The sequence below is a fragment of the Aegilops tauschii genome, chromosome 5 (genome assembly GCF_002575655.3).
Source record: "Aegilops tauschii subsp. strangulata cultivar AL8/78 chromosome 5, Aet v6.0, whole genome shotgun sequence".
NCBI classification, from domain to species: Eukaryota; Viridiplantae; Streptophyta; class Magnoliopsida; order Poales; family Poaceae; genus Aegilops; species Aegilops tauschii.
The window spans coordinates 493,038,331-493,062,592 of NC_053039.3; the positions used below are offsets into that span (position 1 = coordinate 493,038,331).

Genomic DNA, 24,262 nt, shown 5'->3' on the forward strand with positions numbered 1-24,262 from the left:
CAATCTAAACCATACTATACATCAAACAATCTCACATTTTATTTGAATTTGTGATAATGTGTGGCGTTTGCAGCTTACAACTAAATATCGAACAATCTAAACAATACTATATATCGAACATTCTCACATTTTATTTGAATTTGTGGTAATGTGTGGTGTTTGCAACTCACATCTAAATACTTGTAGGCGTAGGGGGCGGGGCACCATACATAATGTGATAAACACATTATACATATGAGACATGGTTTAGATTATGAAGATCTAGCTAGAGCTAGAAATGTAGTGTGATTTGAAATCAAAATAAAGTGGATTCAAAAAATCTAGTTCGAGTTCATATAGTACACATAGTTCATATGTAACTCGAGACTAATCATGTGGTGTGCTATGAAGATAATACACAAACGATGGTTTAACTTGACAATAATGATGATTGTAGATCTTATTAAAACAGAGAAACGAATTCAAATGCTTTGACTTCACAACAATCATTACTGTAGATCTTATTCAAATAGAGAAACGAATTCAAATTTAGTTCATATTGAAGCGGTAGTATATACGTTTGGAATGCACTAAAACGTTCATTTGAGTAGTAGGTTGCATGCATTATACACGTAGCAAAATATTTTAATTGAACATAACATGAATTCAAAGTTTTGAATGACATTTGTAGTGCGCATTGATTTGGTACAGTACACGTTAGGCTTGTCCGGAAATTTCAACCCGCGCCTTGTTAGCCCGAAATATTTAAGATATATCTTTGTCTCGTTGTGCTCCGACAACTCCCTCCATCTCAACCCGCGCCTTGCTATTCCGAAATTACAACGCGCGCGAAAACTCCCACCTCCTGTGAAATCCCGACACGCGAAATGCCCGTGCTACCCCTGAACCAAAAGAACCGCCTCAAATTGGTGGGGGTACTTTCGTAACTTACCCCACATTTCGGACAAGCGCGTCTCTAAGCCATGGTTCCCCACTGCCATCCCATCCGCCCACCCATTCGTACACCGAGGCCGCGAAAACCCGCGACGAAACCCCACACCCTGCTCCGTCCGCCACCCAGCCAGAGCCTCTTCCCCGACGATGTCGTCCATAGCAACACCTCGACGTCCCTCATCCACCGTACCGGATGAGGATTCGTCGTCGATCTCATCGTCCCGCCGGTTCAGCCACCCCGTCCTCCACCTCCAAGGAGCTGCCCCGACGTTCCCCTCGTCTTTCGCGCCACCTCCATTCCCACACCGCCGTCTTCACCTGCACCACCGGAAGAGCATCATCATCACTGTTTCCTCGGATGAAGCTGCGGCCTAATCAGCGCCACCAAAGAGGTTGTACACTAATCGCCGCATTTTCTTCTTAATTCAATCTCACGGTGCTGCCGGCGCTCGGTCCCGAGCCGACACGGCGCGGCTCCATCCACGGCGGCGTCGCCGGCCACTTCCTCCACGGCGTCGCTCCCTCGGCGGCGACGTCCACATCAGTAGGAGCTGCTGCTGCTTTAGCTCTCGCTCGCGCTGCTGCTCTGCTCTTGCTCTTGGTCCCCTGCCTGGTCTGCTATTGCTATTGCTATTGCTCTTGCTCTTGCTTGCGATGCTGCTCCGATTTAGCTACACTTCAGTCGACTGAATCGACTTTTGGGTCAGTCGATTTTCAGGGGGTTGGGGGTTCGCCTGGGTGAAGGAAGAACCAGCCGCAGCGGGGAGGGGGGCTCGCCGGAGAGGTACCCCACTATCTATCTTAGGGTTCAGGATGGGGGCGGTGGTCGCCGGCGGTGGCGGGGCGGTGGCGTGGGGATCGCCGGAGAAAAAGCTCGGCACGGGGGGGGGGGGGGCTAGAGGGATGGCCGGGGCGGCGGCGGACCGGCGGTGGGGAGTGTTTTCGGGGCGGCGCACCGCCGGCCACGGGCGGCGGGGGGCTGCTGTTTGGCCGGTGGTGGCTGGCGGCTCAGGGGGGGTGGAGGTTGAAGATGAACCGCGGGCCCTTGATTTCGTATCCAACGGCTGCAAAATTGACTGACGAAAGATGAAAAAGTCAGTCGACCAACGTGTAGCCTCACCTTGCTAGTGCGTTCAGTTTCGACAGCAAAATTCAGTTTCGACAGCAAAATTCAGTTTCGACAGTTAAGTTCAGTTTCGACAGTTAAGTTCAGTTTCGACAGTTAAGTTCAGAGATGAGCGGCTGATGTATTTTACATCTAGCACTTTGTGGTTATGTATTTTACGTCATGTATTAGAGATGCTATTAGAATTCCACTCAGGTTAACGTTGTTCGTTGTCTCTCTTGTCCTGCTTCAGCCTCGGCATCGTACAACTCACCGGAGCTGCTCCAACGACGAAACCCTCCATCACAGCGGAGCAGTACCTCGAGCTCCATCTCCAGACGCCTAAGATCTTCTTCCCCTCCTCCGACAGCAAAGTCAGCCGGAGCATCCTCATCGGCCAACCCAATCACGCTGAGATCGACATGGCTTCGCCAAAGAGGTTGTACACTTGTTGCATCTCTTTTTTACTCTACATGTTATATATATTGTCCACTGAGCACACGGATTTGTTCCTTTAGTGTCTCCTTGAAAGAAAAAATATAGGAATTTTAATTTTCACTTGTCCTCCTTTTCAAATTCATATTCATGAAGCACAAGACTAAGAGATAGTAGCATAATAGCATTATAACCGTACATTTTCTTGTGGTTTGACTTAATCTCACCATGCTTCTTTGCATCCTGTGATCTTCCAATTGTTGTGAATCAAACACCCGGATTGGCAGAAATCCTGTGTTTTTAAATTCTCTGTTTTGCACGTGCATTCCTATCCTATTCCTGTCTATTTCCTATCCCTGCATTGTTGGAATCCTCCAATTCAAACGAGCCCTTACAAAATTACTTCTCTTACAGATAGTTGTCACAGAAAACCTTGCGTGGTTTGTCCCGCTCCTGCTGCGCCGTCGTCCACCCCAGCTCAGCTGCTCCAACGACAGAAGGGTCCAGCACAGCAGGGATCCGGCCTCCAGACTGTCTTTCGCCGCCTCAGATCTTCTTCCCCGCCGCTGGCAGCCATGAAAACTGCATTACCATCATCAATCGAGCAGATGACCTCGAGGACTACACGGGTCCGCAAGAGAGGTCGCACTCTTTCGTGTCTGCTTACGTTATGCATCGCTTAATATTACATGCTTCTTTATCGTCCTGTTCACCGATTAGACTCTGAGTCAGCTCCAAACTAATGGTCAAACTTGAGTTTTTAAATGGTTGTGGGGTACATATCGGGGCCGCTATCAATAATATCTATCTACTATCTGGTTAATCTCCGGTGTCTACTATGAGTTTCATGTTGGATGGGAAACAAACAGTAAAGAAGCCATTATCTGTATTTTTTAACTGAAGCCATTATCTGCCTGCTATTATTGGTTTTGGGTCTATCCACAGGTTTCTACCATCACTCTGGATTTCTGCATGCACTCCTTACATAATCTCACTATGTTTTATTCCTATGCATGACAGTTATTGTAAACAATGGAACTGAACATGTAGAGCAAAAGAGACGAGCCTTGCATGGCAATAAAATTTCATGCAGACGTCGCTCCATGGTAGGCGCAAAGGCAGCCCCCCCTCCACGCATTTCGGATTGTAATCGAGAGGAAGATATCTGTTCTGAGGGGGATTCAGAAGGAGAAGACAACTCCTATTTACCCCTTGAGGTCTACGCTCTAACTTGGCATGCTGATGTTGGTTATATCATGCATATGGTGTCTTGCATTGCTTACTTTATACATCAAATATGTCATCTGCTTAGTTTAGACATCCTTTGTGTGAATGCCATCTGTTTAGTTTATTCATCGTTTATGTGAATTATGCAACGCCATCTTGTTTAGCCAGGCATCATATATGTGAATTTTGTAATGCCATCCTGCTTAGCCAGTCATCTTATATGTAAATTATATCAGGCCATCCTTTTTTTCGTTACATATTACATTTGTCAACAATGTTAGTACATTCAACTGCTCTTCGTGTGCATCAGCCATTTGACACGGTGATGGCAAATTCTGGAGTAAAAACAAGGTCTTCAGAGCAGACTATGCTATCTGATGAAGCGCATATCTCGCTGGTTATGGATAGCTCCTCAGAGGAGGATTCAGAGACAGATGACCAGTCCTATCCCCCCCCGAGGTGTATGCTCTAACTTGGCAGGGTTATGTTGCTCATATCGTGCGTATGGTGTCTCACATTGCTATGTCATTTGATTAGTTTAGACATGCTTTGTGTGAATGCCACCTGTTCAGTGTCTAATTACCATATATGTGAATTATGCATTGCCATCTTGTTGCAAGACATTATATATGTGAATTATACAATGCTATCTTGTTGCAAAGGCATTATATATGTGAATTATGCAATGCCATGCTGTTTAGCCAATCATCATTATGTTATGTGACAGGAAGCCGAAGGACTGAGGAAGTCCCTGCAGAATTCAGATGCATACTTTCTGGTGCAACAGCAAGTGCTGGAGGATTTAAGCGCCAAACAAGAGAAAGTTAATAAGCTTGCTAAGCATCTTGCCAGCATTATGGGTACCCAGGATATTGTTTCTTGCGCTCTTCTGAAGTGGTTTCAGTTCTGGACTTATTTTGCTGCGGCGTTCATATGCTGCTTTGTTCCCTATATTTGCACTGGTGGCAAACTTTGATGCCCAGTGGATGTAATATGTGTAATAGCCGTGATAGCCTAGCGTTAGTTGCTTGCTTATTTATTTCCTTGTTGTCTTATTTATTTGTTTGCTTGTAGTCATTGCAGTTCTTTTTCCGCGGTTAGCTAGTGGCTGCAATAACCTATTTTTTAAAACTAGGCCACAATAACCATGGGCTAATATTTACTGTAGTGACACTGGGCCTCCTACTGGCCGTAGAAACAGTGGGCCTTCTACGGGCCGTAGAAACAATGGGCCTTCTACAGGCCGTAGAAACAATGGGCCTTCTGCGGGCCGTATCATCAATGGGCCTTATACGGGCCGTATGATCGATTGGCCAAACATGGGCCAAACAGACCGCATTATGGCCGTAAACGGGCTAGAGTTGGAATCGTCCGTTCATGGGCCGACCATAACGGGCCATCGTTAATAGGCCGTATTTGATGACGCTATGAAAACGGCCCAACATATTAACGGACCACAAACGGGCCGACTGTAACCACAGGCTGAATTTGGCCCACAAGCAGAAAATGACAGTAACGGGCCGTAAGTAAACGAATGCTGGAAATGAGCCCAAGAATAAATGGGCTCTGAGAAGGCCGAAAGATAACATGGGCTGGAAACGACCCAACGGAATAACGGGCCGTTAATGGGTATAAAGTGATACACTGTTCATTACGGGCCAGTTTCACCACAGGCCGTTAATGGGTGTAAAGTGATACACTGTTCATTACGGGCCAGTTTCACCACGGGCCGTTAATAGGCCAAGAGTTACATAGGGCCTCATATGGGCCGAAAGACGTCATGGGCCATACATGGGCCAGAAGTGAAAACGGGCTGGAATCATATTGGATGGCCCAGATGACGCTACTGGCCTAATTCGGATAGGGCGTAACGGGCCTTGGGTTAGTGGGCTGTAAATGGGCTATATGCGAACAGGCCGTTAACAGGCTTTCCATGGGCCGGCCCGCCACCTTTTGACCAAGTCAAACGGGCCGGCCTTTTTCACAGGAATGGGCCTCTGTTGGGCTGTGCCACGTGTCGACGTATCATAGGCTCCTTCTGTCCAATGAGTGGATGGCATCTGTCCCAACGATGAGCCGACACGTGTTTCCTCCAGCCAATGATGATTTTACACGTGGAAAATCCCCATTGGTCGGGGCTGTTAACGGGTTATGAGATCCAAAACCCGACCCGATAGCTTAACGGCATTCCGTTACGGTGGATGCCACGTGTCGGTCACCCTTGACGAAAGCACTTCTGTGACGCGCGATTTATCGTCATGGAAGTGGGCACTTCCGTGATGATAATTTTGGTAATGTCATGGAACACTTCTACGACAGCACAGGTATGACTATCTTGATTCTGTCATAAATTTGTCATGGATGTACATGCATGACAAAAAACGCGACCTACTGTGACAAACACGTATCATCACGGAAGTGTATTATTTTTGTAGTGGAACGTGATTTTTGGAACGAACATGATCCAGGAGACATGGACCCTACGTAAGAGAAGCTTCGAGGAAGCCACGAGGTAGGGGGCGCGCCTACCCCCCCCCCCCCCGGCGCGCCCTCCACCCTCGTGGGCCCCATGTTGCTCCACCGACGTACTTCTTCCTCCTATATATACCTACGTACCCCAAACGATCAAAGACGGAGCCAAAAACCTAATTCCACCGTCGCAACCTTCTGTACCCACGAGATCCCATCTTGGGGCCTGTTCTGGAGCTCCGCCGAAGGGGGCATCCATCACGGAGGGCTTCTACATCAACACCATAGCCTCTCCGATGAAGTGTGAGTAGTTTACCTCAGACCTTCGGGTCCATAGTTATTAGCTAGATGGCTTCCTCTCTCTTTTTGGATCTCAATACAATGTTCTCCCCCTCTCTCGTGGAGATCTATTCAATGTAATCTTCTTTTGCGGTGTGGTTGTTGAGACCGATGAATTGTGGGTTTATGATCAAGTTTATCTATGAACAATATTTGAATCTTCTCCGAATTCTTTTATGTATGATTGTTTATGTTTGCAAGTCTCTTCGAATTATCAGTTTGGTTTGGCCTACTAGATTGATCTTTCTTGCAATGGGAGAAGTACTTAGCTTTGGGTTCAATCTTATGGTGTCCTTTCCCAGTGACAGTAGGGGCAGCAAGGCACGTATTGTATTGTTGCCATCGAGGATAACAAGATGGTTTTTTTTTATCATATTGCATGAATTTATCCCTCTACATCATGTCATCTTGCTTAAGGCGTTACTCTGTTCTTATGAACTTAATACTCTAGATGCATGCTGGATAGCAGTCGATGTGTGGAGTAATAGTAGTAGATGCAGGCATGAGTCGGTCTACTTGTCTCGAACGTGATGCCTATATACATGATCATACCTAGATATTCTCATAACTATGCTCAATTCTGTCAATTGCTCAACAGTAATTTGTTCACCCACCGTAAAATACTTATGCTCTTGAGAGAAGCCACTAGTGAAACCTATGGCCCTCGGGTCTATCTTCATCATATTAATCTTCCAATACTTAGTTATTTCTTTTGCTTTTTACTTTGCTTTTATTTTACTTTGCATCTTTATCATAAAAATACCAAAAATATTATCCTATCATATCTATCAGATCTCACTCTCGTAAGTGACCGTGTAGGGATTGACAACCCCTTATCACGTTGGTTGCGAGGATTTATTTGTTTTGCGTAGGTGCGAGGGACTCGCGCGTAGCCTCCTACTGGATTGATACCTTGGTTCTCAAAAACTGAGGGAAATACTTATGCTACTTTACTGCATCACCCTTTCCTCTTCAAGGGAAAACCAACGCAGTGCTCAAGAGGTAGCAAGAAGGATTTCTGGCGCCGTTGCCAGGGAGGTCTACGCAAAAGTCAACATACCAAGTACCCATCACAAACCCTTATCTCCCGCATTACATTATTCGCCATTTGCCTCTCGTTTTCCTCTCCCCCACTTCACCCTTGCCGTTTTATTCGCCTTCTTTTTTCCGTTTGCCTCTTTTCGCTCGTCTTCCTTTCGCCATGTCTGAATCTGGGGAGGTTATCGCTAATGAAGGCAATAATAACAACTTGGGAAATTTTGATGCTTCCGATGATCTTCTTGAGGAACCTACTATCTTGCACACCAAAAAGTTTCGAGTCGGTAGTGGTAATATTATTGGGAAAGGAGTTATTCAAGATTTCTTTACTTGTGCCGGCGCTTTGCCCATTATGGGTGCCTCTATTCTTCATAAAACTAGTAGCCTTGCGGATGCAATTTCTTTGCTTGTAGTTGAACTTGAAAGGCAATTTCTTCATATGCATCCTTGCATACAAAGAATTTTCCTAGAATTTTCTAATATTGAGCATTCTTCTGTTAAGCGTGCCACCACTATCTTTTTGGCTCATGAGTTTAGATTCATAATGAAAGAGGCTAGAGAAATCTTTGCGCATTATAGGGTAGATGCTAGCCATCCTCCCATAGAAGCTATCCTTTTTAATCAAGAAGATATGATGCGTTTACAATCTTTGGATCATATTGCTTATAATGAAAATCTTAGGAAAAAGGTTCCCGCCGATGTTCTAGTTGATAGAATTTCCGAGCTTAATGATGATTTTTCTATTCAGAATAATGGATTAGGTTTTCCTCTTGAACAAAGGCTTGTGACTTTTTGCCAAAAGAATGCTTGTAATGATGAATTGGTTGTGCAATACAAAGGGCCAAGGGAGGAACCCATACCTCCCGAGATTGATCTTGGGGACTTTTGTCCCATTAAATTTAGCCCTTTTGATTATTTTTGCTTGCCTCAAAGAAAACTTGCAGCTGAACGTAGAGAATATGAGAAAAGTTTTCATGACTTGCCGTACCATTATTATGGCAATACCTAGATCTATCCTTGCTTTTATGCCTAGCTAGGGGCGTTAAACGATAGCGCTTGTTGGGAGGCAACCCAATTTTATTTTTAGTTTTTTGCTTTTTGATTCTGTTTAGGAATAAATCTTTGATCTAGCCTCTGATTAGATGTGTTTTTATGTTTTAATTAGTGTTTGTGCCAAGTTAAACCTATAGGATCTTCTTGGATGATAGTTATTTGATCTTGCAGAAAATTCCAGAAACTTTCTGTTCACGAAAATAATTGTTAAAATTCACCAGAACGTGATAAAATATTTATTCCAATTTCTGCTGATCAATAAACAAATTGTCTAGGTCGTCCTATTTTGGCTGATTTTTTGAAGTTCCAGAAGTTTGCGTTAGTTACAGATTACTACAGACTGTTCTGTTTTTGACAGATTCTGTTTTTCGTGTGTTGTTTGCTTATTTTGATGAATCTATGGCTAGTAAAAGAGTTTATAAACCATAGAGAAGTTGTAATACAATAGGTTTAACACCAATATAAATAAAGAATGAGTTCATTACAGTACCTTGAAGTGGTCTTTTGTTTTCTTTCGCTAACGGAGCTCACGAGATTTTCTGTTGAGTTTTGTGTTGTGAAGTTTTCAAGTTTTGGGTGAAAGATTTGATGGATTATGGAACAAGGAATGGCAAGAGCCTAAGATTGGGGATGCCCATGGCACCCCCAAGATAATCTAAGGACACCATAAAGCCAAAGCTTGGGGATGCCCCGGAAGGCATCCCCTCTTTCGTCTACTTCCATCGGTAACTTTACTTGGAGCTATATTTTTATTCACCACATGATATGTGTTTTGCTTGGAGCGTCTTGTATGATTTGAGTCTTTGCTTTTTAGTTTACCACAATCATCCTTGCTGTACACACCTTTTGAGAGAGACACACATGATTCGGAAATTATTAGAATACTCTATGTGCTTCACTTATATCTTTTGAGTTATATAGTTTTGCTCTAGTACTTCACTTATATCTTTTAGAGCACGGTGGTGGATTTGTTTTATAGAAACTATTGATCTCTCATGCTTCACTTAGATTATTTTGAGAGTCTTAAATAGCATGGTAATTTGCTTAAATAATCCTAATATGCTAGGTATTCAAGAATAGTAAAAACTTTCTTATGAGTGTTTTGAATACTAAGAGAAGTTTGATACTTGATGATTGTTTTGAGATATGGAGGTAATAATATCAAAGACGTGCTAGTTGAGTAGTTGTGAATTTGAGAAATACTTGTGTTGAAGTTTGCAAGTCCCGTAGCATGCACGTATGGTAAACGTTATGTAACAAATTTGAAACATGAGGTGTTCTTTGATTGTCCTCCTTATGAGTGGCGGTCGGGGACGAGCGATGGTCTTTTCCTACCAATCTACCCCCTAGGAGCATGCGCGTAGTGCTTGGTTTTTGATGACTTGTAGATTTTTGCAATAAGTATGTGAGTTCTTTATGACTAATGTTGAGTCCATGGATTATACGCACTCTCACCCTTCCACCATTGCTAGCCTCTTTGGTACCGTGCATTGCCCTTTCTCACATTGAGAGTTGGTGCAAACTTCGCCGGTGCATCCAAACCCCGTGATATGATACGCTCTTTCACACATAAACCTCCTTATATCTTCCTCAAAACAGCCACCATACCTACCTATTATGGCATTTCCATAGCCATTCCGAGATATATTGCCATGCAACTTTCCACCATTCCGTTTATCATGACACGTTCATCATTGTCATATTGCTTAGCATGATCATGTAGTTGACATAGTATTTGTGGCAAAGCCACCGTTCATAATTCTTTCATACATGTCACTCTTGGTTCATTGCATATCCCGGTACACTGCCGGAGGCATTCATATAGAGTCATACTTTGTTCTAGTATCGAGTTGTAATCATTGAGTTGTAAATAAATAGAAGTGTGATGATCATCATTTTCTAGAGCATTGTCCCAAGTGAGGAATAAAAAAAAAGAGAAGGGACAATGTTACTATCCTCTTACCACACTTGTGCTTCAAAGTAGCACCATAATCTTCATGATAGAGAGTCTCTTGTTTTGTCACTTTCATATACTAGTGGGAATTTTTCATTATAGAACTTGGCTTGTATATTCCAACAATGGGCCTCCTCAAGTGCCCTAGGTCTTCGTGAGCAAGCAAGTTGGATGCAATCCCACTTAGTTTCTTTTGTTGAGCTTTCATACATTTATAGCTCTAGTGCATCCGTTGCATGGCAATCCCTACTCCTTGCATTAACATCAATCGATGGGCATCTCCATAGCTCATTGATTAGCCTCGTTGATGTGAGACTTTCTCCTTTTTGTCTTCTCCACATAACCCCCATCATTATACTCTATTCCACCCATAGTGCTATATCCATGGCTCGCGCTCATGTATTGCGTGAAAGTTTATAGGTTTGAGATTACTAAAGTATGAAACAATTGCTTGGCTTGTCATCGGGGTTGTGCATGATGAGAGCATTCTTGTGTGACGAAAATGGAGCATGACTAAACTATATGATTTTGTAGGGATGAACTTTCTTTGGCCATGTTATTTTGAGAGGACATAATTGCTTAGTTAGTATGCTTGAAGTATTATTATTTTTTATGTCAATATGAACTTCTATCTTGAATCTTTCGGATCTGAATATTCATACCACAATTAAGAAGAATTACATTGAAATTATGCCTAGTAGCACTCCGCATCAAAAATTCTGTTTTTATCATTTACCTACTCGAGGACGAGCAGGAATTAAGCTTGGGGATGCTTGATACGTCTCCAACGTATCTATAATTTTTGATTGCTCCATGCTATATTATCTTCTGTTTTGGACATTATTGGGCTTTATTATTCACTTTTATATTATTTTTGGGACTAACCATTAACAGGAGGCCCAGCCCAGAATTGCTGTTTTTTGCCTATTTCAGAGTTTCGCAGAAAAAGAATATCAAACGGAGTCCAAACGGAATGAAACCTTCGGGAACGTGATTTTTGGAACGAACATGATCCAGGAGACTTGGACCCTACGTAAGAGAATCTTCGAGGAAGCCACGAGGTAGGGGGCGCGCCTACCCCCCCCCCCAGGCGCGCCCTCCACCCTCATGGGCCCCATGTTGCTCCACCGACGTACTTCTTCCTCTTATATATACCTACGTACCCCAAACGATCAAATACGGAGCCAAAAACCTAATTCCACCGCCGCAACCTTTTGTACCCACGAGATCCCATCTTGGGGCCTGTTCTGGAGCTCCGCCGGAGGGGGCATCCATCACGGAGGGCTTCTACATCAACACCATAGCCTCTCCGATGAAGTGTGAGTAGTTTACCTCAGACCTTCGGATCCATAGTTATTAGCTAGATGGCTTCCTCTCTCTTTTTGGATCTCAATACAATGTTCTCCCCCTCTCTCGTGGAGATCTATTCGATGTAATCTTCTTTTGCGGTGTGGTTGTTGAGACCGATGAATTGTGGGTTTATGATCAAGTTTATCTATGAACAATATTTGAATCTTTTCCGAATTCTTTTATGTATGATTGGTTATCTTTGCAAGTCTCTTCGAATTATCAGTTTGGTTTGGCCTACTAGATTGATCTTTCTTGCAATGGGAGAAGTGCTTAGCTTTGGGTTCAATCTTACGGTGTCCTTTCCCAGTGACAGTAGGGGCAGCAAGGCACGTATTGTATTGTTGCCATCGAGGATAACAAGATGGTTTTTTTTTATCATATTGCATGAATTTATCCCTCTACATCATGTCATCTTGCTTAAGGCGTTACTCTGTTCTTATGAACTTAATACTCTAGATGCATGCTGGATAGCGGTCGATGTGTGGAGTAATAGTAGTAGATGCAGGCAGGAGTCGGTCTACTTGTCTCGGACGTGATGCCTATATACATGATCATACCTAGATATTCTCATAACTATGCTCAATTTTGTCAATTACTCAACAGTAATTTGTTCACCCACCGTAAAATACTTATGCTCTTGAGAGAAGCCACTAGTGAAACCTATGGCCCCCGGGTCTATCTTCATCATATTAATCTTCCAATACTTAGTTATTTCTTTTGCTTTTTTACTTTGCATCTTTATCATAAAAATACCAAAAATATTATCCTATCATATCTATCAGATCTCACTCTCGTAAGTGACCGTGTAGGGATTGACAACCCCTTATCGCGTTGGTTGCGAGGATTTATTTGTTTTGTGTAGGTGCGAGGGACTCGCGCGTAGCGTCCTACTGGATTGATACCTTGGTTCTCAAAAACTGAGGGAAATACTTACGCTACTTTGCTGCATCACCCTTTCCTCTTCAAGGGAAAACCAACGCAGTGCTCAAGAGGTAGCAAATACCCCTCTGATTATGAACATGAATATGCTTTGTGAGTAGTTACGTTTGTTCCTGAGGACATGGGAGAAGTCTTGCTATAAGTAGTCATGTGAATTTGGTATTCGTTCGATATTTTGATGAGATGTATGTTGTCTCTCCTCTAGTGGTGTTATGTGAACGTCGACTACATGAAACTTCACCATTGTTTGGGCCTAGAGGAAGGCATTGGGAAGTAATAAGTAGATGATGAGTTGCTAGAGTGACAGAAGTTTAAACCCTAATTTATGCGTTGCTTCGTAAGGGGCTGATTTGGATCCATATGTTTCATGCTATGGTTAGGTTTACCTTAATACTTCTTTTGTAGTTGCGGATGCTTGCAGTAGGGGTTAATCATAAGTGGGATGCTTGTTCAAGTAAGGACAGCACCCAAGCACCGGTCCACCCACATATCAAATTATCAAAGTACCGAACGCGAATCATATGAGCGTGATGAAAACTAGCTTGATGATAATTCCCATGTGTCCTCGGGAGCGCTTTTCTCTATATAAGAGTTTCTCCAGGCTTGTCCTTTGCTACAAAAAGGATTGGGCCATCTTGCTGCACCTTATTTACTTTCATTACTTGTTACTCGTTACAAATTACCTTATCACAAAACTATCTGTTACCGATAATTTCAGTGCTTGCAGAGAATACCTTACTGAAAACCGCTTGTCATTTCCTTCTGCTCCTTGTTGGGTTCGACACTCTTACTTATCGAAAGGACTATGATAGATCCCCTACACTTGTGGGTCATCAGGCCGCTTTCACCTCTTCTCTCATATAGCTCGCATCCAGAACGTCATGCATGGCATCGGTGACATGAGGGTTGACCTTATCAATGAGCTCGTTAACACGGTCACCCGCGGTGGAAGTGAAGAGTTCCTGAAAAAATGAGCAGACATAATTAGTCAAATCTTCCTCCTCTACTACGGAACCATCCTCCCTCCTGAGCTCCTTGATCCTATTCGCCTTCTTCCTCCCAGACGCCACTAGATGAAAATAGCGAGTATTTCGGTCCCCATCAACCAACCACCATACATGTGCCCGCTGTTTCCACATCGTATTCTTCTTCTCCTCAAGCTCCTCTACCAAACACCTCAACCTTGCCTCCTCAAGGATTTTTACACGGGACACCTGAGCTTGCATGCACCTCTCAAGGCCTTGTTTTGCTCACCTTAATCTGCCCTCCAGCTCGCCAACCACATTCTTATCCCACTCCCTCATCGTCTCCGCCACTGACCTCAACGCCGCTGCCACACCCCCCGATCTGTTGGTCCAACTCCGCTCCCAGGCCTTCCGAATAATCTCCTCACATCCCTCCTCTTGCAGCCATCGAGCCTCAAACCGAAAGCCTCTGTCTCCTCTCATCCACCTCCTATCCTCCCCTTCTGTGTGGACGATGATGGGCATGTGGTCTGAATGCCGAGGTATACCATTAACCACCGTGTGATTTGGGAACTGTGATCTCCACTCCTCATTCCCTACTGTCCTGTCGAGTCTCTCGCAGATATATGTATTCAAATCCTTGCTATGATTCCTCCAAGTGAAAACATCCCCCTCAAACCCTAAGTCAGCCATCTCACAAACCTCCAACGCCTCCCTGAATCCGTTTATCATGTGCTGCGCCCTAGGGGCACCACCCACCTTCTCTACCTCTGACAAAATCTCGTTGAAGTCACCAACACATAGCCAGCGCTTCCCTTGCTGATGTTGCTGTTTGAGTATCTTCAGAGTTCTCCATGTTTCCTTCTTCCTCTCCGTAGCTGATTCTCCATACACGCCTGTGAGCCTCCATATAGGGTTGTCTCCCTCCTTCACATCTACATCCATGTGTCTCCTCCCATAAGATCTAAGAGTAACATCGACCCCCCTCCGCCAGAACAACGCAATACCTCTACTCCTCCCCTCCGGGTTCCACACCAACAGATTCACTAACCCCAGCTTCCACCTTAAGTGTTCCAGTTCCTTCTCATACAGCCTAGTTTCAGACAAAAACAAAACATCAGGATCCTCCACTCTCCCCAATTCAAGGAGGGAACGAACTGCCGAGCCATTCCCGAGCCCCCGGCAGTTCCAACTTATGATTTTCATTGGGCCCGGCGGGGCTCCTTTGACAGCCCGGCCGATGGGATATGTTGGTTTTCGCTTCCTGACCCGTCTACCTCCTGTACTGCGCCTCCATGTCCTGTTTTCCCCTTCTTTGCTTCCAATATAAGACCATCCTCCATCTCATTCCTCCTCTTCTGCCCCAGAACTGGTTTGTTGGTATGATTCCCACTCAAATCTCCTCCCTTTCCTTCCCGGCTAATCCTCTTAAATTTCTTTGGCACATTGACCTGTTTGTCCTTCTCTCCCCCTTGTCTTTTCCTTCGTCACCCCTACTCTCTGATGGGAGTGCAGCCTTCTCTACTGCTTTTACTTGGGCCACAAGTTGTTTGTTACCTACATCCCCATGCTCTCCGTCCTGTACCAGTCCTTCCTCCATGTTGAGTTGTTTTGGATTACCAGTCCTCCTAGCCTCATTCGCCATCTTTTGTGGGCTGTTAACCTCCTCACCTTTCTCTGTCAATTCCTTCTTTTCCCCGCTACTGCGATCATCCCCCTTACGCCACAACAAACTGTCACTCCCACTCCCAGGCCTATCTCCGGATCTGCTAAAGCCATAGTTCTGGTGGATGTCCCCCCTGCTCTTGCCCTTCCAGCTGCCACTATCCACAGTGCCCAACTTCTTCCTCCCCATGTCTGCCTTCAACCAACTCCCAAACTGAGATTTCTCTTCTTTCGCCAGTTTAGTCGCACAATCTTTTCGCCATGGCCAATTGTACCACATGTGTAGCATAAGTCAGGCATGAACTCATACTCGAAACGGCACCACCACCCCTCCTCTTCGTCATCTTGCCCCTTGCCATCAATGTTCATATTCTTTCTCTGTTGATCTGTTTTTGTTGGTCTTCATCCTCCTCTAGGGTAAAACCTCTCATGATCGGCTTCTCAATATTCATCCTGACCTTCACCCTCATAAACTTGCCAATTGCTTTCCCATCCGCGCCCGCGTCCACTTCCACAAAACTGCCTATGATATTGCCGATTTCCTCCGCTGCCTCCTCATTCATCATGCCTAGAGGCAGGCTATAGACTCGCACCCATATGGGCATGTTGTTAAATTCATAATCCTCCAGCCTCTTCCCCGGATCAAAATCTTCAACCACCACTAAATCCTTGTCGAACATCCACGGACCGTCCTCCATTGCTTTCCTCTTCCCCGACTCCTGCTTGAAGGTGAACAAGAACAGATTGTCGCCTACCTCCTTACAGTCAGTTCCCCTGATGGGGCACCAGATCCGCCCCCGGGTGAGGCTGATCGCATCTTGATGGACAGGCTTCTTTGACAACACCTTCCCAATGGCCTGTGGCTCCATGCATTTCCCTTTCTCCTTCGCCGACGCCCGGATCTTGACTCCCTTCCTCTCCTCCTCCGACAACTTCAGCCTCCTCATCATGTTCCCAACTCCTTCCATCCTCCTTCCCCCGCACCTCCTCCCAAGAAACGCCTCCTAGGTCACAAGTGTATTACGACCGTGCGCCTAGGTCACATGGAAGGCTGTGAGTTGGATTGGACTGGGGTGGAGCACGGGAGTGCGCTACGCTCACGAGAGAGATTACGACGGCGCGGATCGATCGAGGGACGCGGTGTGGACGAGGGCCAAGGAGCCCTAACCCTAATCGCTCCGTGATCGCCGGACCAGACACGAACCGTCACCTAGCGGGACGGACCTATTTTTTCGGAATTTTGATTATCGGGGCTCTGTCAGAGATCTAATAATAACAGCTGAAATGTGGAAAAGCTTCAGCCAGTTTGACTGGCGTTGGATCTCCATCCAACGGTCGACACAAACCCTTCACGCCCTGCACAAAAACCTCACCGCGACACAGAAGTTGTGTGACGAAGAGAAGCTTCCCGAAGGAAGCCTGATGGTCGGGGCCGGGGCCGCGGCCGCCACCGCTCCGCCGGAGACGGCACTCCCAGCGGCGGATGGCCCCGGATAAGACGACGTAGACTACGAGGGGGAGGAGTGCCGCATATGCCGCCTCCCCGCCGAGGCGGACCGCCCTCTGCGCCTGCCGCGGCAGCATCAGGTTCGTCCACGACGACTGCCAGCTCCGGTGGCTCGCCGCCCGCCAACAAAACCGCTGCGAGGTATCATCTCTTGCCTCCCCCCGCTAGGGATTCCAGGCGCGTGCTTCTGCCCCTCCCCCCTGGGTCTCAGCATCATGTCCGCCATGATTGATCCCCTCATATTGTTGGTGTGGTATGGACGCTTAGTTCTTCTTCTATTTCCGGTCTGGTCTAGATTCATCTGGTTTAGTACTGATTTCGACCCAATTTACTACTAGAGCTATGTCATGCTTAGCATTGGTAAGATTGCCAGGGGAAATATCCCCTTCCGCAATGTAAGATTGCCAGGGAAAATGTCCCCTTCCGCAATGTAAGATTGCCAGGGAAAATATCCCCTTACGCAATGTAAGATTGTCAGGGAAAATGTCCCCTTCCGCAATGTAAGATTGCCAGGGAAAATATGCCCTTCTGCAATGTAATACGTTGTTATTGTCATATTGTTGATGTGGTTATGTTGAACTCATTTTCAGTTCCATTTCGATGTGATAACGATGTTGATGTGTCTGACCTTGTTTTTCTTATCATCGCAGGTGTGTAACCGCAACATCTCCACACGTCCTCTCTACGCCGCAGATGCCCCCGCGAGGCTGCATGTTTCTGAGCTCATGGTGGGTTTGCCCAGCAAGCTCATGGGTCTGCTGCCCCCCCTCTTCTTCGTCATCTGTGTCGTTTGGGAGTTTGTCATTCCGCTCACCACCCTCTGGACATGGCGTCTCGCGCTCGCCACGACCTTTGCTCAAGTGCACCATCTACTCTTCCTACGCCTATCCGTGACCTGCATCCCTGCTTCAGTTGCGCTCTGGGCTACATTTGTACGCTGGGTTGCACCATTTTCTGTAGCTCCATATGTGCGCTGGGTTCAACGCCTGGTTACTTGGAGTGAGAGCCAGGAGTTTTGGTTATTTGATGCCTTCCAGGTCCTAGCGATATTGGCTGTTGAAGTTTCCTTGGCGGTATGATCATCGCTTCTCAACTAATATCCTATCTGTGCTACTTATATTTGTTTATTACGATGCTACGGTATTCGTTGAACGATAATATCCTTCTCGTATCGTAGTAAAGCACCTGTTAATGCAGTTCTGTCCTGAACTGGAGCATTTAGCACATCTTGCCAAGGCTTTCCTGATTGTTTATTTACATTTGGTCACGGTGGCACAGCACAATATGTCTCTAGTTCGAAGTGTATTATCCTGGATGTGTACAGGTTATTGTAAGAAATGTAAGCAAGACTTGAATGATGGTCACATGGAAGAAACTGGTATAAGTTGTTCTATAAAATATGATGATGTTAAACTCTTTGCTTCTTTCCCTACCTTGAAATTGTGCCTTCCATTGGCCGGGATGGATACACTAGTGGGAGGACTACTCCCAAATAGATTTTGGACTTCTTCTGGTTACTATTTCAATTGCACCGCGAAAACTGTGTAAGCTTGTTCTTTTGGTGTTTTAGTCGCTATGCTAATGTAGTATGTTCTTATTACCTTCTTAAGGCAATTCTACCCTTTTTTATCTACAAGGTTGTGGGTTTGTAGCTTTGTTGCGTCCTTCTGGAGGATGAGAGCCTGAAATATCTCCTGCTTGCTTTTTTATTACTTATTTCTAGAAATATCTAACAATATACTTGTCTAATCAGGTGGTAATAGTTGACATGGCCCTTGCTTGTATATTTTGTTTTGTCCCATCTTCATTGGGAAGGATAATTCTATGGTCAACATCATGTCTCAGTTTTGGCAATGTGGATGAAGTCAATTCTTACACTTCAACAGCTTCTACCCTTCTAATTGGATATGGACTTATCTTTAAGGTGGGTGCAAGTTTTGCTGTGGTGCATACTTATCTGTACTTGAGGGGCAAGCGCCTTGTGGTCACAATTTTCTTTAGAAGATTGTATGGTATATTCTTCAGAGGGATCATAAAAGTAACCAGAGTTGCCAATATTTCTCTTAATATCCTATACGACGTGATAATATACCCGTTGTTCTTCGGCTGGTCGCTTGATATCTGCACTTCAAAAATGTTTGGTGCAACAATGTCCCAGAGGTTCAATTTTCTGATTGCTTCTGCTGCCCTACATTGGCTTATTGGACGCTCCTTTTTGAAACTACGCCCCAAATTATTCAGACTTCTTCACAAGGTAATTATCATACTATTATATTTATGGTCTTATCATGTTAAATTGTTAATAGTGACGCAGAAAATAATTCATGAGTGTTGTATTTTGTTTTTGAGTAGATATTCGGGCCAGGAGTTGTCACTCCCTTTCTCCACTATAACTTCTCCGAACCATTCTACAAATTTTATTTGAAGAACCTTCTTGGTCTTTTTGTGGACACTTTCTTTGTTGTTCTGGTCATTCTTGTCCCTATCAAAATTGCTGACCTTTTGGCACCAGAGGTGTTCCCACTAGATATCACGTAAGTATTCAATTTCTGTTCTTTATCTGATGTATCTGCCCATCTATGCTCACTCAAAACATTGATTTTACTATTTTTTTGAATTGTAGCTACTTTGATCATCCTGCTAAGGGCACATCAGTTTGGCAAAGGCCACTACTAAACTTTGCAGAGTTACTTTCTGCTGTTCATCACATGTCGTATCTCATTGGCAAAACAGTCATCTACCTTGGGCGTGTAATGGAGAGGGTAGTGGGGTACTGGTTTGTCACTACTGGTCAGGCTCTTGGGAACAATGTTGCACCAAAAGACCAGTATGGTACCAGCGATGATGCTAAGGATGAATGGTAAACACCCATACTTATTTTCACTCAGGGAGGAGCTGCACAGTCAGCCCTGATTTTAGTCTTTTTGGCCAGACTGAATCTACGTTCATTTTATAATTCTATCTATCTTTTACTTCCATATTGTTTCACTGTTCACTGTTTAAATAGGGTACTTCCATTCTTGTAAAATGGCCAGTAATTTTGGCATGCGCTCTCCTGTTTACCTCTGTTCAAGGGGACAGTCCATCTCAGCATCTCTTGCCAAAATATTCGTCTTTCACAGGGAATTATCGTGTACTCTTGGATCTCTTCTCTGTCAATTTATTAAGCGATGACACCTTGGCATTCTGACAGTTTGGTGCTTATGCTAGTCCATCAACTGTTAATTATTTTAGTAAAATTCTACCATAGGGAAAACTTGCAATTTGGGTCTCTGCTCACTGTCAATTCATTAAGCGGTCACACTTGGCATGCTGACAATTTGGTACTTATGATAGTCCATAATTTTTTGATTTGTTTTAGTAAAATTTCAGCATAGGGATAACTTGCATATGGTTCAAGTAGGCTGTAGGTTCCAGAACTAGAAGATTACATATTTGGATCCTCAAACCTATATAAGCCAATAAAGTGAGGTACTGAATCCAAATAATGTTTTGCTGCCTGACATGGCTTTTATAAGGGCAATATGAATCATGTGAAAAGGGCTCTTCGAGAAACAAATTATGCTTACTTACCCTTCTTGCACATTGCAGCACGAGATATGCTGCTGTTCGAACAATTCTACGCTTGGTCCTAGCATGGTCGACTGCTGTGATATTCTATTCTGCTATGCTTTTGTTTCCAGTCTCAGTAGGTCATGCATTGCTCATTGCCATCCCTCCGCTGCCAGTAGCAGGTGGATTGAAGTCCAATGGTAAATGACTGTTCAGAGATGATCATTGGACTTGCAATGGAAGTAAATGTTTGATCTTGTCTGGGCTTACTTGTGCAAGTATTTTCTTGTAGATTTGTTTGCTATTGCTGTTGGATTTTGCATCATATCAACTATCATTGCCGCCCTTAGAGATTTATCTGCCTGCATGACTTCTGGGGGAACATGCCTTCTAGCTTTGAAGAGGGATCTGCTTTTCTTCATATGGGTGAGGGATTCAATCTAGGTGACTTCATTTATATATTTTTCTAGTTTATCCTACAGCTAAGTAACTTGATTGTTTCTTTGCCAGACGGTCATCATTCCTCTCTTGATCGGTTTGCTGGTTGATTTATTACTGATATCACCCTTCGTTGGAACTGATGATGATTTTCCAGCTCTAAACTTTTTCCGCACTTGGCTCCTGGGCCGGTTCTTTAAGCTCTTATGGATTAACCACGTCGATGAAAGTTGGGAGGCGAAGCTTAAGCGTGCAAATGAAGATTTTTCTGCAGAGCTCAGACCAATGTGGTGGTTCTTTCAAGATGTGTGCATTCCTGTTGCCATGAAGCTACTCGTTGCTCTGGGTGTTCCTTATGTTCTCGCCAAGGGCGTCTTCCCAAGATTGGGCTACTCTGCCTCCGTGAACTTGATAGTCTACCGTTTCTCATGGTTGGGCAGCTTTGGCCTTTGCGTCTTCTACTATCTTGGCAAGGTGTTGTTCGTTCAACTCCATGATTCTATCAGGCACGACCGCTACGCCATTGGGCGGAGGCTGGAAGACGTTGGAGACGGAAGCTGATGACTCTTTTCTGAGGACTTCTTTTTGTAGCAGTTAGTTCACTTCAGAGAGGGATAGGGTGAGTAATATCAACACTTGAGTGTGCAGACGGGAAGGAATATATAGGTCGAGTTACCGACAGGATGGATGCAAATGAGATGGTTCCAAACAGACAAATTTCCCGCGGAACTTGTACATATGGTTGTGGAGGGCATTTGCTGAATTCAGCATTTGTGGACATCTAAACTTGACAAGACAGTTTGCATACTTGTTTCCGCCTCACAGCTGACCGAGTTCAGGTACACTTAGCATGTTTGTTTTCATTACACGACTGGCTGAACCCAATGAGTTAGAGCATTGAAGTGGAGTCTTCCTCCCGCGACGCTCCCGTGGGCGTCCGGGGGGCCTAACCCTAGCGCCGCCGCCGGTCGCTCCCTCCTCCCTCGCCGCCGCCGGAGGGCGCGAGCGGGCAAAGCCCGCCCGTCGCAGGCGGCGGCGGGGCTCTCTCGTCTCCGCGCTCGAGGGGTACGGCGCGGGCCGGATGCCTCAGCCCGGATGCGGCGCTTGGCGCTGGGCGCAGCAGCTCGACGGCGCTCCGGCGGGGGCCGGCGACGGGGCGTGGTGGCGATGCGACGGGCAGCGCGGAGGTGGTGCGGGCTGGAGGTCGGTGGTGGCGGCAGCTGCATCCGGCGGCGCGCCCAGATCCGCCTCCGGAGCCGCGGGTCGCGGGTGACCTGGGTCGCGGTCGGCCTCTCCTGCCATGGCTCGTGGGCGGGGGGGCGGCGCGGCAGCTGGTGGATGTGTGCGCCGCTGCCCGGTCGGGCCCTTGCGGCTGGTCGGCGTCGTACGACACGGGAGATCCCTCCGGTGGTCATCCATGGACGTGGCGGCGAGCGCTCTGCTTCCTCTGCTACGGCCACGGGCCGCTGCCGTGGTCTCGCGCGGGGCCGGACCTATGGCAGGGTTGCGAAACCGGTGGTTTCGGGGCGGGGAGCTGGTTGGAAGGACGGGAGCTCCGTTGCGGAGCTGCCCGTCGCCGGCCCAAGTGGTTGCCGGTCGTGGCCGTGGGCCATTCCTCCCCCTCCCCCCTTCCCCATCCTCATGTGTTCTCGGTTCCGGCGTTGCTCGAGGCGGAGGTGGTTGGCCGGCGGTCTCGGAGGCAGTTTGGGTGCGGATTTTCTCAAAGTCTCGGCCTTTGGTGATCATCAGGGTGGTCTGGAGGCAGAGCGGCGGCTCTGGCGGCGGGAGGCACGTTGGTCGTGGGCTGACCGCGCGGCTCGGGTGCGGGCGGGCAGCCACGGTCGCTTGGGCGGCATGGCTGCGGGTGGTTGGCGGAGCGGGGTTGCGACGGAGAGGTTGGAGCACCGGGGTTCACCACTTGACCAGTCCCGGTACTGGCCGACGGAGGCGGCGTCCGCGGACGTCGTTCCCCTCCCTGCAGGCTTCGTCGTGGTGCTCCCACCTCCTACGCGTCACTCCGGGTGAAAACTTGATCTTCTGGATCAGACGATGACGGCTTTCTAAGGTCATATCCTTCTTGAGGGCGTCGTCTTGGAGTCCCTGCTTTGGTCGTGTCCGGCTCATCGCTCCTCGGTTGATTGTTCATCTTCATGGTGGTTATCGGCTTATCATTAGGGTGCTTAGTCGTCGTTGGGGTGATGTGTTCGGTGCTCGGCACCTTTGTATCTCGCCTTGGGTGCGTGCGTTGAGTGTGGTGGTGGAGTGCGTTTGTATCTTACTCGCATGTGTTGGCGATGGTGCTTTATCTATAAAGCGGGGGGAAACCCTTTTTCTTAACCCAATGAGTTTTAAAATTGCACAATTGCTTGGTCCAAAGTTGCGGCATTGAAATTGTGCAACTCTGGCAGTAATGTTTTTTTGGATGAATGAACTCTGGCAATTATGTACGTAAGTAGTTTGTAGTTTATGTTAGGCTGGGCTTGATTTTTGCTGGAGAGAAAGGAATAAAGTGGGCTTAAAGGGGTTCTTCTGAGGTACCGATGACCTGCAATGGATCTAACTAATCTCTCTAGAAAACCTAGGGAGCTTGTCTGCTACTCTCCCCTGCATTTTCATTTAGAGTGCCATTAGTAGTGATTAAAGTGATGATTCAGTCAACATACATAAAAGATATGTGCAGGTTCAGAAGGGTTATAGTACTTCATTTATCTTCGTATTATTCTAGGGGTTCCCCGCAATGTGCGTTTTATAGAAGTTGTCATGCATGTATGCTTTTTTGGTCTACTTGCAATGTTTTATTGTGTTCACATCATGTCTAGAATGGACTTGCCATATGGACTGATATGGGTGGGATTTGACCGTTGTTTCAGCCTAGAACAGGCACTCATGTTTGTGCTTCCCGTCTATAGCAGGAACATATACTAGAGACTGTGATATTGTGTTTGCATATGAAACCATCACCTCATGTGGGAGTTAGTTTTGCGCCCCTGTCAGTGAGTGAGTTCCGAATTTGTTTCTGGAAAAACCAGTACTTTTACATTGCAATTCTCATGGAAGGACTGCAGTATTTTGGGGGTCGAGAGCTCGACAGTGTCGTTTGCTCTATGGTATCCTGTAAAAGGTGCACAGTTTTCATAGCGAAGTAAAGCTGAAGCGAGACCAGACAAGCCTGCCCATTTGTTACAGAAGTACTGCGGTTATATTGGGCTGGGACATTGCTGATAACACCTGTTGCCGAGTTCCTGTTTTTAAATGAAAAACTTAATTATCCTTTTGGACTCCCAGCCAGTCCT

The 24,262-nt window shown here is 45.9% G+C and overlaps 2 protein-coding genes across 3 annotated transcripts; one reads left to right on the forward strand and one right to left on the reverse strand.

Annotated features, from left to right (window-relative positions):
- Window positions 1-14,092: 14,092 nt before the first annotated feature.
- On the reverse strand, window positions 14,093-15,013 carry LOC141023061 (uncharacterized). Its single transcript, XM_073499368.1, has one exon. It carries the CDS (start codon window positions 15,011-15,013, stop codon window positions 14,093-14,095), a length of 921 nt encoding a protein of 306 aa, XP_073355469.1.
- A 1,830-nt stretch (window positions 15,014-16,843) lies between these two features.
- Window positions 16,844-23,306, forward strand: LOC109741942 (probable E3 ubiquitin ligase SUD1). Of its 2 annotated transcripts, none has more exons than XM_020301031.3 (8): window positions 16,844-17,120; window positions 17,630-18,052; window positions 18,733-19,233; window positions 19,332-19,513; window positions 19,603-19,839; window positions 20,571-20,731; window positions 20,824-20,957; window positions 21,042-23,306. In XM_020301031.3, exons 2-8 carry the CDS (start codon window positions 17,705-17,707, stop codon window positions 21,528-21,530), a joined length of 2,052 nt encoding a protein of 683 aa, XP_020156620.1. In that variant the 5' UTR covers window positions 16,844-17,120; window positions 17,630-17,704; the 3' UTR covers window positions 21,531-23,306. The 2 variants fall into 2 exon arrangements, with proteins under 2 accessions (XP_020156620.1, XP_073354339.1); XM_073498238.1 differs by having other exon boundaries at window positions 16,858-17,059.
- Window positions 23,307-24,262: the final 956 nt, after the last annotated feature.